The sequence below is a fragment of the Danio rerio genome, chromosome 3, assembly GCF_052040795.2.
Source record: "Danio rerio strain M-AB ecotype USA chromosome 3, GRCz13ab, whole genome shotgun sequence".
Taxonomy (NCBI): domain Eukaryota; kingdom Metazoa; phylum Chordata; class Actinopteri; order Cypriniformes; family Danionidae; genus Danio; species Danio rerio.
This window is the reverse complement of record NC_141023.1, coordinates 14,702,501-14,720,090: the sequence shown is the minus strand read 5'-3', so window position 1 is coordinate 14,720,090 and position 17,590 is coordinate 14,702,501. Positions and strand designations below refer to the sequence as shown.

Genomic DNA, 17,590 nt, shown 5'->3' with positions numbered 1-17,590 from the left:
TTGTTTCACACGCAGTGAGCAACGAAAATAAATAATGGCATAGTGGCCAACCTTAATAATATTTGTATTTCCAAAATGGCAAAAGGCAGTCACAAATATATTCATTTTTTTTAAAAACCACCAGTAAACCTGATAATGACCTTGACCAAAAGAGATCTCAAGAAGATGGAATTGCACGAATGGATCAGGATAGCGGGAAACAGAAGCAAAGTGATCTCAATTCAGCCAGAAAACATGACAAAAAAGACTTATCCATGACTGACCTATAACGCTATATGGCACAAAATAATTACAGACCATTCAGAAACGTGATGCTCTTTTTTTGCGCGCTATTACTGTTTAATGGCATCATGTTTTGGGAAAACTGAAATTGTTTGGTGGACATTGATCACTTCCTGTTTTTTTTTCCGGGAATAGTTCATTTACAAATTGAACACTGATTGTGACACAATTACTGTGTTAATTAATAAGTAATAAGAAAAATATCTTGGAGACTCCCATCCCTATAAAACATCCCATAAAATGCAGGATGGAGACTCTAACATAAAAAAAATGTCCAAAGGTACTATACAAACATTTAATTAAATAATTATAATGAATGAATAATTTGTTTAGAGAAAACTAGGCTGGATCAAAAATGCACAACTTTACGATATACGTAGCGGTATGGTACGCCTTGCTTTTTGATACATTTTGACAGAGAAAACAGACATAAAAGCATACCGAACCATACCCTACCACTCAGTGGAAATGAGGCATTAAACTAACAATATAACTAAAGTAGCAGATCTTTTCTTTCACACTGTGACGTTTAGCAGACCATTGATACACCTTATAACAAATCTAGAGATCAGTGCATGTGAAAGTTTATCATTTGCACACTTTTAACTTTAAAGCATTCAGACACAAGAAATGCCATGTGTCGCTCAAAAGATTAAATTTATTTTATTGTCTGTAACTGAATAATATTAGACTCTTCAGAAAAAAACAAAGCACTGTTTAATTAATTCATGCCTTTATTCTTGTAATTTGTTTATATTTTATACAGATGCACTTCCTAAAAAAATAAATAAATAAAATGAAAATAAATAATCCACACAATTAATCTTAAAAAAAAAAAGTTTTAATTCAAAATACCTATTCTGAAAAGTTGCAATATCTGTAACGATTGAAAATAATATTAATAATAAATACAGAATTTTTTCCACTTTTGTGCATCAGAATTGTGTGTGTTAACTGTAGTATGGCACCTGTGGCATCAGGGGTTTCAGCAAAAGGTGTGCCGAGACTGGCTCCGCCCCCACCAAGCAGCCGACTATCTGATTCGTCCAGAGGGGCGCGGGGCGGTAATTCAGGAGGTAGAGGCTCCAGCTGTGGAGAACCACCAACTCCACCATAGCACACTACAGAGAAAACATTGATAAGTGCTACATCACAATCTGTTGTTCTTGCTGAAAACTAGTACTTACTCTACGGACACATTAAAAATGTCCTAACTCATGGTCAGAGACTTTTAAGGGCGACCTATTATACAAAAATATCACTTTTATAAGGGGTTTAAACATAGTTGTTTGGCAACAGTTTGTGAACATAAACAGTTTTTAATGGTAAAAATGTAAAAATTTTATTTTTTATAATCACAGTGGATAAAAACAGTCTGCAGAAACACTTTGATTGACATTCTCCCTTTGTTCGTGTCATCAGAGGGGGAAAGCCCCGACCATTAATGACAATCTCTCCCTCATTAGCATGGGATGTTCGTCTTTTTTTAAAATCTGCCACTATGCTGACACACAGGCATTTGTAGCTCCACCCTCTTTTGAAAAAGAGTACAATCTCATTTGAATTTAAAGCGACAGTCCCCAAAATGGCACAATGTGGATCAAAGCCTAAAGGGACAGATTTAAAGAGTTATAAAACATTATTTGTGTTGTATTTTGAGCATCAGACTTATTTTATATCTTGTAAAAAGAGGCATAATAGGTCGCCTTTAAACCTTCTGTTAATCACAGAACTGCTGTGGTCTTGTTTTAGCACTGGCAAACATCATGTAAGCTGATGTCCCATTACACATACTGTCCTGAATGCGGCTGACCACATCACAGTGACATCATCTCTGTAAGGCTTACCTTGAGACAGGCGGTCGCTGAATTCCGGCGTACCGCTGAGGTCAGTCAGAGCACTGCCACATACCCCATCAACATCCTCTTGCTCACTGGAAGAGTCAACGGGTACATTTCAGATCATGTTATACAAGCACGCACAACTAACTACTAAGAATGATCTCATTATTATAACCTTTTCACGTTCCTGCACTTTCTAATTAAACGAAAAAACATGAAAACCTACCTCAAACAGATAGCGTTTCTGATGTCGCTGAGCCACGCTCTCATCTGAACCGCATCTCTGGTCTCAATCACGTACTGCACCTGACCTTCCATCTGAGGAAAAACACAGAGACATCAGATGTGCAGACATTCAATGCAAATTCTTTTGTGCAGTGTAGGGCTGCACGGTATTGGACAATCTAATATTGCAATGTTTAGTTTGTCTACTATATGTCGCAATATAAATATAATTTCACAAGATCACTGATAACTCTATTTGGAATGAATTCGTATGTTTACATTTAATGGGAATATTTTGTAGAGGAGTATCTGGACACAGTGCAATACAAATGAACACATACAAATTATTCGTATGGTTTTCTGTGAAACCTAACAGTATTGAGGTACAGAAATTCAATATTATTATACACAATGATAAATCAAATAACACTGTACATTATATAGTTGTCATTGTAGACATAATAACATACAATTGGTTTATACACCTTTAAAACCTCTCAGTTTAAGTTTGTTTAAATCTTACTGTGGCAAGTAAGTCCGGGCTAAGAGCCGTGAGGGTGTACGAGGCAGGTGGCGTGAGTGAGATAATCAGAGACACCTGAATGCATCACCTGCCTCGAGTCTTACAGAGGAGGCTTGAAAGCTAAAAAGAGGAGAGATGCCAGTTCTAGATGAGAAAGGACCGGGCCCAGACATATTATGCGACTGTGGCTTTCAGTTTGATGGCAGTCTCGTGAGGAGCTGCCGTGCGTTTGTTTTGTTTAATTTGTTTGTTTTAATTTGATCAGGTGTGTTTAATTAGGGTTGGAACTAAACTGTGCAGAGCTGCGGCCCTTTTGGAACTGAGTTTGACACCTGTGACCTAAGGGATTGTTAATCTGCATTATTTAGGGCAACCGGAGCCGGGAACACTTCCCTAAAGACATTATAATTTGAACGGAATCTGCGCTTATGTTGGTCTTTTTTTATTATTCCCAAGGTTTCCATAACCGGGACCGGACCGTATCCTGAGCAGCAACTGTGGTGGTTTTGGAGGAGTGGAGAGCATGAGACTGATCCTTGTAAGACCCCAGTGACAACCGAGTCCTCACATTGATCCTGCTGGGACAGCCTGTACACCAGCCGGTGCCCTCTCCCACCTGCAGCTTCTCCAGCCTCCGGTGCCTAGACTGCAGCTCTGCACAAGACATTTGGCCACAGGAGAAATAGTCGTGCCCAACTGAGCCTGGTTTCTCTCAATGTTTAGTTCTTCGTTTTCACCAGTGGGTGAAGTTTTTTCTCGCCGCTGTCGCCACTGGCTTACATGGTTTGGGACCTGTAGAGCTGCGCATTGATGGATTTGCTCTTCAATGTTTGAACTCTCAGCAGTGAATATTAAACTACACTGAACTGAGCTAAACTAAACTTCAACACTGAAAACTGGACTGACACGGTTTCAATTGACTATAATCTTCTATGTGAAGCTGCTTTGACACGATCCACGTGGTAAAAGCGCTATACAAATATAGATGAACTGAATTAAACATTATTACAGTGGTGCAAAAACCTGGGAGAAGGAGGGACTTGTTGTCTGGATGCCCTCGCTGCAGAGAGGGAGAGCGAGTTAAGCGAGCAGGGGAGAAACACCTTCGTCTGTCCCAAGGTGCTGGGGTGGCTAGAAGCAGCAATGAAGAGGTCTGCCTGCTGCCGTCTCCTAGCATGGGTAGGAGCAGGGTACGTGGGACTCACCACCGGCATGGAAAAGCTGTGAGAGCCATCCCAAGAGAAGGTCGGGGAAATCACAGATGTCTGCTGAGAGCCAAAGCCTACTACGGTCAACCGATTCGGGAGCGGAGCAGGAAGGAAAAAAAAATCTGCTAGCTGGAAGAGCCACCGCCGGTCACCAGAAGACGATCGGGTGGGGAGATTCCTTTATAAGGCTCCCGGCACGTCGTCGTCGAATCTCTCATTCGGTTGAGGACCGACCAGGTTTGGAGAACCGAACCCCAATTTTTTTCCCTCTCTCAGTCTCTCCTCGGCTTTTCAGCTTCTTTCTCTTGGCTCTATTTGGGCACCGACACAGCCTGCGAGGGGTGATGGGGGTTTGTGGTGAGTGAGGCGGGGCTGAGAGCCATGAGAACGTACGAGGCGGGTGGCATGAGTGAGATAATTAGAGAAAGCTGGACGCATCACCTGCCTCGAGTCTCACCGAGGAGCCCTGAAAGCTAAAAGGAGAGACGCTAGTCCTAGATGAGAGAGGACCGGGCCCGGACATATTATGTGACTGTTGCTTTTAGTTTCACAGCAATCTCGTGATGAGCTCCCATGCGTTTGTTTTGTTTAATTTGTTATTAAATTATTTTAAAGTTCTTCAGTTCTCCGCCTCCTCCTTCCCAGCGGCCAGGTAGCCATTAACATTATTACAGTGGTGCCGAAACCCGGGAAAAGGAGAAACAAATTGTCTGGATGCCATCGCTGCCGAGAAGAAGAGCGAGTGTTTGGGAGTTCACTGAGCAGAGGAGAAACCTGTTCGTCTGCCCCAAGGTGCTGGGATGGTTAGAAGCGGTGATGAAAAGGTCTGCCTGCTGACGTCTTCTAGCATGGGGAGGAGCAGAAGACATTGGGACTGACCACCGGTAGGGAAAGAGCGGTGAGTGCCATCCCAAGAGTAGGCCGATTTGCACCACTAAAACAAACAGTTCCATGTGCTACACATGACATTTAATGTTTTTTTTTTTCTTTATTATAAACATAATCTGTTTATTCTGAATATATCGGTCTAACAAATACAGATGTTTTACAAACTTTGTCCAATCTCCATAGTGAATTTTATTTATGACGTCAAGTTTGTGTTAAAACATGATGTTGCAGGTCACAGTGGTAAAATAATTGCATAGTAAGTTTAGATTAAGGCCCCGTTTACACAAATATGTTTTCGTTTTAAAATGCATATGGTTTTGCTACGTAACGCCGTCCGTCCACACTAAGCAAACTAAGCATTTTGGAAAAGCTGAAGAGGCCATTTTCATTTTAACACTGCTGCTCCGTGTCAGTGTGGATGGGAGAAAATGGAGACATCTAAAAACAGAGACATTTAAAAAAATCTGATTGGGGCTTTGCCCTCAATATTAAATGCACAAAGTTTAGTCTTGAATTCTTTCCTTAAGTTCAGACTTCGTGAGTTTGATATGGAAAACAAATTCATGTTTAGTGTAGTTTTACAGTGTAGTTTCTAACCTCATTCACATCACCCTGGCTACGTTGGTTCACTATCTTAACGATAAATTAAAACATGATATGAGGAACTGCCTATATTCATTGTGATATTAAGTTAATAGACACTAAATGTTGAGGCATCGTGTTTTATCTGACATATTTATATGACGGTCATCTTCACTGCATGCATTTTTATAACACAACAGAGCATATATATCAGTTTTAATAATCAATAATGGCCATAATAAAAGTATAACGTACAACAAGTTTATACAATATAGAAAATAAAAGCAAGCAATCAGTCAAATGTGCAGAATCAGTGTATGTGGTTATATTAATATATTAACTTATCTTTGCGAACTAGTAATATATTCAAAAGACCAAAGAGTCGTTAGATAGAGACAAGATGAATTAAATATCACATTTAACAACTATAGAGAGACAAAATCCAGCTTAAGATCCTTGGTGAACCGTCCAACCAGCGCTTTTTTCATCTGGGGTGGTGCCCGCAGAGCTCCCGCTGACTGCCTGGAGCTCATGCGCGCGCATACGCTGAGTGTGTGTGGTCACATGATGTGCGCTTTCAACAGTGTAGTGTGGACGGAGAGCTGTTCAGAAACGCTAGATGAAACGCCAGTGTGGACGTGGATCGTTTTCATTGCAAAACGCTGTTTTAAAACTAAAACGTATTAGTGTAAATGGGGCCTAAGTTACATTGTATTATAAATACATCAGCATAAAGGAATAGTTTGCCCAAAACTGTAAACATTGTTAATCTTTTACTCACTTGACTTTGTTTCTTCTGTTAAACATAAATTTGAAAAGTCAGAAACATGTAGCCATTGACTTCCATAGTAATTGTTTTTTCTGCTATGGATGTTAGTAGTCACAGGTTTTCAGCTTTCTTCAAAATATCTTCTTTTGTGTTTAACAGAAAAGCTTTGGAACCACTTGAGGGTGAGTAAATTGGTGTCTTTGGGAGACCTATTGCTTTAATCTTCAAAATAAAGGCATGCAGATGTACCTGTAGAAGGAAGGTGTTCTCCTTGTCTGGCACCTCAATGGCTGTAGTGCTCCTCACGTCAACAATAGAGCAGCATGGGACAGTCAGTCTGGGCTTGGAGGACTGTATTTACACAATAAAGAAAAATAATTAATATTACATTTTTTAGATTTTACATTTAACTTAAATTAAGCTTTTTTATTATATTTATTTAATTTATAATCAATTGTAGTTATACTAATAATAACAACAATAGGAATATTTGTCATACACAAGCTACTGTTTAAAAGTATGTGGCCAGAAGGATTTTTAGGCAGGATTTTTCTGCTCTGTGATTGGTCAGCTTGGTAGCATTGACAAGTGTGGGTGGCGCGGAGAGGGCAAAAAAATAAAATAAATAAATAACATAATTATTCATTAATCGTAATTGAGTTAAAATGTTCAACTAATCTAGATTTAGATTTTAGGCCAAATCACCCAGCCCTAGATAATAATAATAATAAATATTTCCTGAGCAACTGAAACTTAAAAAAGACTTTTGTTAATTGTTTTCACCATTTTAAAATATATTAAAACATAAATGATTGAAGCAATTATTTTAAATAAAAGTTAAATTTTACAATCTGTGAAAGTATTTAATACTGTTTCCGGGTCCAAGCTGCTACTCATCTGAATTGAGAAAATATTCATGTATGACCAGTTTTTAGTCCTATCGCACATTAAAGTGAATTTTACATACAATCATGGTGTACACAACAGTCTCGAGATTTGCTGCACCTTAAACACCAAGACTTTAACAATAAAAAAAAAAATCACTTTCTGGCCATCTGATATTAAGCAAAGATATTTACATTGCAATCGTGATTTTCGAAAGCAATACATGGCTTTATAAAGGTTTATTATTTCCATTTGTTGAGTCTCCCTATATAGTTTGATAAAGCACTTAGATCTGGAAGCTAATTTGTGTGATGTCACGCTTAACAAGTGGATTGTTGCTCTTTTAAAAAAATATATGAATTTCCGTGAAAAACAAATATCAACAGGTGATCATAAAAGACTTCTTTCAAACAAAATAAAACACATTACCAAAAAAATAAAAACACCCTACGAATCTACGATATCATATTTTAAACTGTAGTAGTTGATGTGTAATGTAGCTGTGCGAACATAAACAACATCTCTGAATGTAATACGCTCAAAGTTCAATGCAAAGGGAGACATTGGTTTTTACAGAGTTAGCTTAGCAAAGCCTTCAGCGAACGAAGTTTGGGGACTACAAAAATACATCCAAGCAAGTGAGATCACAAGGGCTTCCGGTTACGTGCATTCACCACACGCACACACCCTGTGAAGGGGCGTGGCTAGAGCTGCTTTTTCTACAGAGCTTGTTCTGTTTCTGTATTTGGGCTTCCAAAGGACACGACACAAAGAGAGAAGTGATTACAGTCTAATGTTAATTATGTTCCAGAGAACTATAAAAAAAGATATAGCTTGCATTTGACAAAAGTGAGCTTTCAGAATCTCTCTCAGTTCGGTGCTGGATTCGGCTAAAAATTCCTCCAACAGACGAAGCTGTGGATTGTGAGCCACAACCTGTACGTGTTTTTATTTGTTAAAATTGGTCTATTACATGCACAGTTTCTAGCATTAATGGTATGTTGTAGTGAGGACAAAGACGTAAACAATGGGAAATGCTGTTTGGCACCGCTAACAATTTAGCTACAAATTCATATTTATCAGTCAAACTGATGTAAACACTCACAATCTTCAGCAGCTCTGCAGTGTCTCTCTATACGGCCGCTTACCCGGCATTCTACATCTCAAATAACAAACTCGCAAAAGATAAGTGAACGTTTCATATTACTGACACATGCTTATAACCCGAAACGGTTTCAATTGACTACGATTTACTATCTACTACTATGTGAAGCTGCTTTGACAAAATCTACATTGTAAAAGCGCTATACAAATAAAGCTGAATTGAATTGAATATATATTAAAGACACTTGTCAGGTTTGATTTAGTGCAGGCGCGAGGTTTAGCTGTGTGCTCTTATTTTTTTCTGTCTGATTTAGGCAGCCAACGCTGCCAACAGCTACTCTCACTGTCAATGTTTACTCTGTTGTTTGTCCTGGTGACATTGAGTCAATCCGCGAATCACAGCACATTATGTTAGCTGACCAATCAGAGTCTCTTAAGGGCGGACCTTTCAGGAACTAGGAAATCTGACAGTCATTCTCATGTTAGCAGAGAAGCTATATATAATCAAAGCAAGATATATGAAAAAAAAAAAGTATTTCTACAAGTGCAGCGTGAGCACACGTTGCTTGGCATCTTATAAACACAACCAAGCCTTTAAAAAAATACACTGTGGACCACCCCTTTAAGCAATATTTTTGATTGTCGACAGAACAAACCTTCATTATACAATGATTTGTCTAATTACCCAAACTTGCCAAAATAACCTTATTAACATAGTGAAGCCTTTAAATTGCACTTAAAGCTAAAAACTATATCTAGAAATGATAAATAAATATCTAGTAATATATTATGTACTCTCACCATGGCAAAGATAAAAGAAATCAGTTATTAAAACAGTTATTAAAACTATTGTTTAGAAATGTGTTGAAAAAAATCTTTCTATTTTGCAGAAATTGAAAAACAAATTAATTATAATAACTCAGGTAAATAATTTTGACTTCGACTGTATGTAAAACTTAACTAGTTAAGCTCTGGGGCTATTTGGGGTAATTCCGCCTGAATTTGGCCTTCCGAATTAAAAAGCTTCCCATACCCACATGCAGTGGTGTAAATACAAAGGTTTGGTATCATTTGAAAGGAAACCCTTTGAAATTTCATACAATAGAGTTGAAATTGAAAACAATTGTTGTATATATTGTCTGTGTTATAATAAACACACAAAAAAGGCGCTTTTTTTATAAATTGAAGTTTGGAAATGTGGAAATCAGTATTGGAGAGTTGCAGCACCCTGGAAACAGTTTTATTTCTTTCCAGCAGGTGTCAGCAAACACCTTTTTTCTTTATAATAATTTATATGAGAATAATTCTATTCCAACTGCAAGGAGGAAAAATGCCATTTATTTTTATTTCCGCCTAACTATTTTTGAAGTCTCCCCATACCATCATACATTATAATAAATGCAATATCTCATTGTCATTTAACAGAAAACCCTTTGAAATTACAAAAAGAACTGCTGAAAGTGATAAATATCATTATGTATGTTGTCTGTCCTATGATGAACCACCTCAACACAAACCTCTTTTAGTTTTTTTTGTCCTAAAGCCTGATTTAGAAAGTGTATAACTCTGTAAGCTCCATCAAACTGCAGATTGCTTTGATTGTTACCAGCATTTGTCAGGAGACACTAGAAAAAAGAATTTTGTTTTTATCATGTAGTATGCATTAATTATGTCAGTTCAACCGAAGGGTAGGAAATCACAACGTTTTTGCTTCTGATCTGTGACTTTTACACATTCTGTTTTGCAAACCTCTCTTCCTGTTTGTCATGCGATATCTCAGTCACTGATTGGCTGATCAAGGTTCGCGATACATCAGCGTAAAGATGATAATCTCACCTTTCCAGTGATATGTAATCCATCAAGCTACCATATTTTCCCGAATTTTGGAATATCATGACCCTATTTTGTTGCGTTTCGCACTTACAAGACACAGCAGGGGTTTACTGATGCACACTTCCTCAGAAAACACTGAAAATGGACTCATTTTGCAGAGGACAACCTAAGGTAAAAGATGATGTAGCTTGTTTGGCTATCTGTGCTAGCTCCGGCAGCTCACGGAGTAAATGATCAATAATTTCCCTTGTATGTTTACAAAAAACGAGTTCATACTTTATGATTCATTCGAAGACTGTTGGATATGTGATTGTAAATCAATAAAAATAACAATGGATCCTTATTATTGGGAATGGGAGCTTTAATTTGATGTATTACTTGCCATTGTGTGTCTAATATTAGCGATGTGAAAAATATGCATACTGAACAAAGTACATAATCGGGAGGGTTGAGATACTATACATCGAGTCTAAATTAAGTGTTAATAACTTTGTTACAGTACAACAAATATCAAAGTGATGTATATCAGTTGAAAATACACATTCTAAGCTTTCACTCAGTAGGCCATATGGTTTTATTGATGCAGATAGACCTCTTAAATCTATTGTTATTCTCCCGATGATGTAATTTTGCCCCTTGTACCGGGCACGCAGAGTTTAAGTGGTTAAATGTATATATTTTACATGTAGAGGCCAAAAAGTTTCACCAACCTTCGGCGGGATGTAAAACTCCAGGAAATATTCCAACCCTCCATCCCCTCCATCCTTATCTCGTTCTTTCAGAACTAGACGGCACTTGTGCCAACGCGTACCCCGTCCACCCACAGCGCCACCTATGGCTGTGGGATGTCCAGACACAGAGCTGTCTGCGCCGTGATGCAGCAGTCCAAAGGAAAAGCCTGGGAACCCGTGAGTGCTGGCGAACTCATCCGAAGATGAGCACACGGTCACTCCTCCCTCCCGCACCAGCCTGCCCATCTTCCTGGAGGCGTTGATGCTGCTTGGTGGGAGCGATGAAGGGGATAAAACCGAAGATGGAGGAGCTGCGCTGGACAGATTTGGCGGAGGAGAGCGAGACAGTCGTAGTTTTTCCAACCGGTGACTCCATTTCTCCTTCTCGCCATCTCCGTTGCTCCTTCGCCAGTCGCGGGCCTCAGAGAGCGAAAGAGAAGTGGCGCTGCTGGAGGATGAAGGGGGCAGTGAAGAGGACGAGGAGTGAGGAAGGGAAAGGGGAAGAGAGAGAGACACCGGGAGAGAAGAGGGAACCCCTTGCGAGCCGGAGTTCCTCTTGCCATCCTGCAGGCCAGTAGTGTAGCTGTAGCTGGAGGGAAGAGGGCTGGAGTTGCTGCAGTTCTGCGGGGAGTCGCTGGAGGAGCTGCGCCAATGCAAGATGCCCCTCACACTACCCCTGACACTCCGTCCCACACTGCGCAAAGAGAAACGCTTCTTTAACTTGTTCTTGGAGTGACCTCCAATAGGCGTCCCGTTGCCTTTCGAGTTTGCTGGTGCACTGGAGGGATTGAGGGTGAGGTCGGCTCTTTCTAAATCCTCGCCCTCATTGTCCCTACCTATGATGTCGGTCTCTACCTCCTCCAGAGTTACAGGTCCTGCCCAGCTATCTTCCTCTTCCTCTAGGTCTTTATATCCTGAAGGATTGTGTTTGAGGGCCATTCCCCTCTCCTCTCTGCGCCCGTTATTTCCACCCATAGAGGACGAGCAAGACGACGAGGAGGACGGTGGGAGAATCTGCGCGTGAGCGTACGAGTCCTGAAAGCCTCCAGAGTTCTGGAATCGTTCTGTACCACGGCTTTCCTGGGTCAGGATAGGTTTGGGAGTGGCCCGTGTGTGAATAGGTGGGCATGAGGCTGCTGCGGATTCCGCCGTTAGCAAAGACGGAGATGCTGCATCCTCCTCTAACGAGGTAACATCCGATTGGGCGACCCAATTCACCGTACCTTCCCTACTGATACCAGTTACTTCAAGCTCGCTCTCAAAATGCCGAACAAATCTGTCTGTAAAGCGACGGCAAAAAAGAGCTGCCGAATCAGGGGAGTAATTTGGGTTCTCCTGAAGGAAGGCCCGGAAATGTCGAGCAAAATCCCCGGCGGCTACCCGGGCATGGAGCTCACAGAACTCGGTCCAGCTGAGGCAGGGAGATGGCGATGGTGTGGGTGTGTCGGATAGCGAAGACAAGGGTTGACCTACAGGAGTCGGAGGAGGCAAAGGCGGAGGTCTGGTGGACAAGGGCAACAGCGATGGAGACGGAGGAGAGGGCGATGGAGAAGGGGATGGCGGAAGGGGAGATGAATTAGCCGCAGCCCGTGGACTCGGTGGAGTTAATAAGGAGCCGTTCATGACTGACTAATCAATCTCAGACCAACCGATCATCAAAGACGTCAGGATGGCTGCGATTAGGTGTGTATGGGGGGCACGCAATCTGTTCATCAGGCTACGGTTTTATGATAGACTCCAATTCTGAAAACCTGACCAAAAATATGTGGCCTGATAAAAATGGCCAGGAATCGTCTTCCCCCATTTAAAGAAAATGACTTGGCTCTGTATTTGTCTAAAGTACTTCACATTCTATACACAATAATGTGTGTATGTAGGAGCAAAACTAAAAGATGTCAGGAGCAGCAGGCTAAGCTGATGATGGTAGTTTTCAGGTGGTCTCTGGTTTACGGTTCGGAGAGGATCCTACGCTTGGGATTTGTGACCTAAAAAAGAAGTAAAGAGAAATTTTTAGATATGGATTTTAAAAACTGATATAACATTGCCATCATTTTTATCTAAAAATAATAACTATACCATCTAAATGAAACAAACTATTTCAAAGCAAATATTTTTATTTTCTTAAACACAATATCATAGCTAGGTCACCCATTTTTTTATTCTGACATTTTACTCATTCTAATGATGTTACAAATCTTTTTGAGGAGATAGATGACAACTTTCCTAGTGTGAAAAAAAGACGCAATGAATGTGGATATAGACACAGGCTTTTTGCCGTTTGTGCTCCACAATACAACATAAAAATTAAGGATGTCCAGATACGATCACGTGATAGGAAATTGGGCCTGATCACACAAGTTCAGACTCTGATCAGAATCAGACACAACCTCCCGACCAGGACTGGAATATATATATATATATATATATATATATATATATATATATATATATAATTATTTTTTAACACATCACTTTGTTGCAAAGACGCTATTGGTTAAATGACAAATGAATGGTCAAATGACGGCAAAGAACACAAAAGCAGCATGAAGCGGAAAGAGTGAGTATGTCTGCGATCTGGAGGTATTATAAAGTTGATGATGATAACATTGCCATAGCAAACTGTGACGTATGTAAACTTGGGATTGCCTGTCGGGTATTTTAAGTTGAGGTGCTATTTGTTTTTATATTAGATTTTTAAATTATAATTACTGTTGCACTGAAGTCCAAAAGTGAAGATTTAATACTATTTATTACTTAATTGTTCAAGCTATTTCACAGAAGTGCTCTGTTTGTTAACAGAGTTGTTGAATGTTAAAATAAGGTGAATTAAATAAAACATAAGAAATATCCTGGATCTGTTTTTTCGCTCTTCTTTTCTCTTTTTGTATGTATTATTGAAGTATCTGCTCGGGTATCGGTAGATATTTAAAATCAAATGACAGACTTGAGGACAAAAAAAACCTGATCAGGACATCTCTAATAAAAATCATGTAGGGTTGCAAACATCATGAAAGCGAGAAATATATATTTTTTTCTCTAAACAACTATATTTTCATTTCCAATGCATATTTAAAATTAAAAATAACATACATGCTGTTAAATGTGACGTTTTGCCTGCATTTTGTTTTTTTTACATGTAACAAAAGTTTCCTATATGTTTACAGCATAGTATGAGGGTTTGAAAATTAAGGACATTTTACAATCTCTAAAAGGCATTTGATCAACTCTGACTATTATCAACCTGAGCACAAACTTTGGATGATCTTCCAGCTACGAAAATGTGACATTTACAAGCTATGTGTCATGCCTGAAGGAAGTATAAGGATGCGTTGTTTTGCTTTCGAGCTGTGAGCCTCAATCCTCCACCTGATATCCGAAGAACGTGCTGAGCGCTAATATCTCATTTATTTTTATTACAGAACCACCTACAGCCAACAAACGGAGCATCTGTGAACATTTAAAGACGAATTCAAACCTAAACCCCGAATTGAAAACTGTTAAGACTATTTACATGATGCAGAAATGATGCTCACGAGCCCCTGCGATAACTCACCATTTTCAGGCCACGGTGTAACTCGAGGCCGGCGCAGTTGTTCGCTGTAAAGAAAACACACCACGCTTAAATGGCAATCGGTAGTATTTACAACTAATAGAGGTTTAATAGAAAAATCACACAATGCTAAACACACTTCACTAGGCTAGCTGTCTGACAGAAGTTTAATTGTCAAAACACGCTCTCACGCTGATAATGTCAACACACCGAGCTAACTCGGGCTAGCCTGCTAACTTTAGCGCATGAAAACACTGGCTAGTTATGCTAACGATCTTTTCGCAACGGGGAAAACAATGTCGCATTAACTCACCTTTTGTGCACATATGACGCGATTTGTTCGTTGGCCTTAGTGAAATCCAAAAAGGTTTCCGTGCAAACGTATTTTTGAGCTAGCCTGGTGCTAACAAGATAACACAGCACTGCTATTAAATTATCAAGTTTGAGCTGCTGGTCAGCTAGCTGGCTGTATTGCTAAGCAGGCAGTGTGTCTGCCAATGTTTACAATAATATTCATTCCTCTTCGTCTAGCTGTCCCCTGTTGATGCTAAACTTATTGATGAATCATATCGTATCTATTTATTTATAAGGGCTTTGCGACTGCTCTTGTTGCAGGTATATGAATATTTCTCTGCCTGCTGTCCCAACCAGTCTCTCGCGATATAGTGGGAGAGGGTGTAGGTTGGGGGGACAGGGAGTGTTGGAGAAGGGGGATTTTCAATGGGAAAAAACACTGAGGGAGAGGGATGTGCAAATTTAGGAGGAGCCACATTGGACAGTTGTATGAAAAAGTAAAGCAGGGATATTGCTCAGACTCATGGTTGAGTCATATATATAGAGGTTGTAACACATTGAACTTCAGATAGCTGCTTGATTATTTCAGTAAGAGATGAGGATATGATAAATGGGATCATGCACTACAAAATGGACTTCATATTTTTGGAAATTGGGATTATTAGACTATATGAGAGCTGAATAAATAAGCTTTTCTTTGATGTATGGTTCCAGATTTGGCCAAGCTACAACTATTTAGACCAAAAAAATGTAAATTTTGAGAAAATGTGCCTTTAGATGTCTAAACGAAGTGCTTAGCAAGTATATTACTAATCAAAAATTAAGTTTTGATATGTTTACAGTATAATATGATGGTTAAAATAATTTAAATATTGAGAAAATTGCACTGGAGTCTAAATGAAGTGCTTAGCAATATATTACTTATCAAAGCATTGAGTTTTGATATATTTACAGTTTATTATGAGTAATTTGCCTTTAGCTGTCTAAATTAATTGCTTGTCAACGTATATTACTAATCAAACATTAAGTTTGGATTTATTCACAGTATAATATGAGGGTTAAAATAAGTATAACATTAAGAAAATTGCACTTTTGAGTCTAAATGAAGTGCTCAGCAATATTGATAATCAAAAATTACGTTTTTATATATTTACAGTATAATAAGAGTGTTAATCAATGTAAATATTGAGAAAACATCACTTGGGCGTTTAAATGAAGTGCTAAGCAATATATCTTACTAATTAAACATTAAGCTTTGATATATTTACAGAATAAAATGAGAGCTAAACAATTAAAATATTGAGAAAATTGCACCTGGGGGTTTAATTGAATTGTTTAGCAATATATATTACTAACCAGGCAACAGCATAGTATGAGGGTTTGAAAATAAAATATTGAGAAAATTGCCTTTTGCTGTCTAAATGAAGTGCTTAAGTATATTGCTAATCAAACATTAAGTTTTGAGACATTTACAGTATAATATGAGTGTTAAAATAATTAAACATTGACAAAAATCCCCTTTAGCTTTCTAAAAGAAGTGTTAAGCAATATATATATATGTGTGTGTGTGTGTGTGTGTGTGTGTGTGTGTGTGTGTGTGTGTGTGTGTGTGTGTGTGTGTGTATATATATATATATATATATATATATATATATATATATATAAATATATACACACACACACACACACTGTATATTACTAATCAAACATTAAGTTTTGATATATTTACAATAATGTGAGCGTTAAATTAAAATATTGAAAAAATTGCATGTGGGCTTCTAAATAAAGTGTGATCTTGCAATTTATATTACTTATCCAAATGTAAGTTTTGATATATTTACAGTATAATATGGAAGTTAAAATAATTAAAATATTGAGGAAATTGCACTTGGGAGTTTAAATCAAATGCTTAGCAATATATATTAATAATTAGAAATTAAGATTAGATATATTTACAGTATAATTTGAGGTTTTAAAAATTTTATATCAAGAAAATTGCCTTTAGCTGTCTAAATGAAGTGCTTAGCAATGTATATTACTACTTAAACAGTAAGTTTTTATAGATTTACAGTATAATATTAGGGTAAAAATAATTAAAACATTGAGAAAATTGTCTTTAGCTGTATAAATGAAGTGCTTTGCACTGTAAAATACTAATACAAATTAAGTTTTGATATATTTACAGTAAAATACGAGCGTTAATAAATTACAATATTGAAAAAATTGCAATTTGGCATGTAAATGAAGTGCTTAGCAACATTTATTACTAATCATAAATTATGTTTTGATATGTTTACAGCATAATATGATAATAAAAAAGTGTTATTGAGAAAATTGCATTTGGGTCGTCTAAACGAAGTGCTTAGCAATGTATAATACTAATCAAGCATTAAGTTTTGATATAATTATAGTATAATATGAGGGTTAAAATAATTACAATATTTAAAAAATGCACTTTGGAGTCTAAACGAATCGCTGAGCAATGTATATTAATAATCAAACTTCAAGTTTTGTTATATTTGCAGTATAATATGAGCGTTAATCAATGTAAATATTGAGAAAACATCACTTGGGCGTCTAAATGAAGTGCTTAGCAATATATATTACTAATCAAGCATTACGTTTTGATATATTTACAGTATAATACGAGGGTTAATAAACAAGGTATTAAGAAAATTGCACTTCGGTGTCTAAGTAAAGTGCTTCACAATATATATTACTATAATTAAGAATAAAGTTTTGATATTTTTACGGAATAATATGAGGGTTTAAAAAATAAATATTGTAAAACTTGCATTTAACTGTCTAAATAAAGTCCTTAGCACTATAAAATACTAATAAAAAATTAAGTTTTGATTTTCTTACAGTATAATAT

General features: G+C 37.9%; 1 protein-coding gene across 5 annotated transcripts in view; it reads right to left on the bottom strand.

Annotated features, from left to right (window-relative positions):
- sh2b1 (SH2B adaptor protein 1) overlaps positions 1 to 15,088 on the bottom strand; it is a 33,961-nt gene extending 18,873 nt beyond the window's left edge. For 2 of the 5 annotated variants that reach the window (XM_087242795.1, XM_087242793.1), the window contains exons 1-7: positions 14,735 to 15,088; positions 14,425 to 14,468; positions 10,851 to 12,856; positions 6,568 to 6,669; positions 2,350 to 2,441; positions 2,130 to 2,215; positions 1,251 to 1,403 (exon numbers count right to left, since the gene is read on the bottom strand). In XM_087242795.1, coding sequence (XP_087098921.1) covers positions 1,251 to 1,403; positions 2,130 to 2,215; positions 2,350 to 2,441; positions 6,568 to 6,669; positions 10,851 to 12,494 — 2,077 coding nt within the window. In that variant the 5' untranslated portion in view covers positions 12,495 to 12,856; positions 14,425 to 14,468; positions 14,735 to 15,088. 5 annotated transcript variants of the gene reach the window in all.
- Positions 15,089 to 17,590: the final 2,502 nt, after the last annotated feature.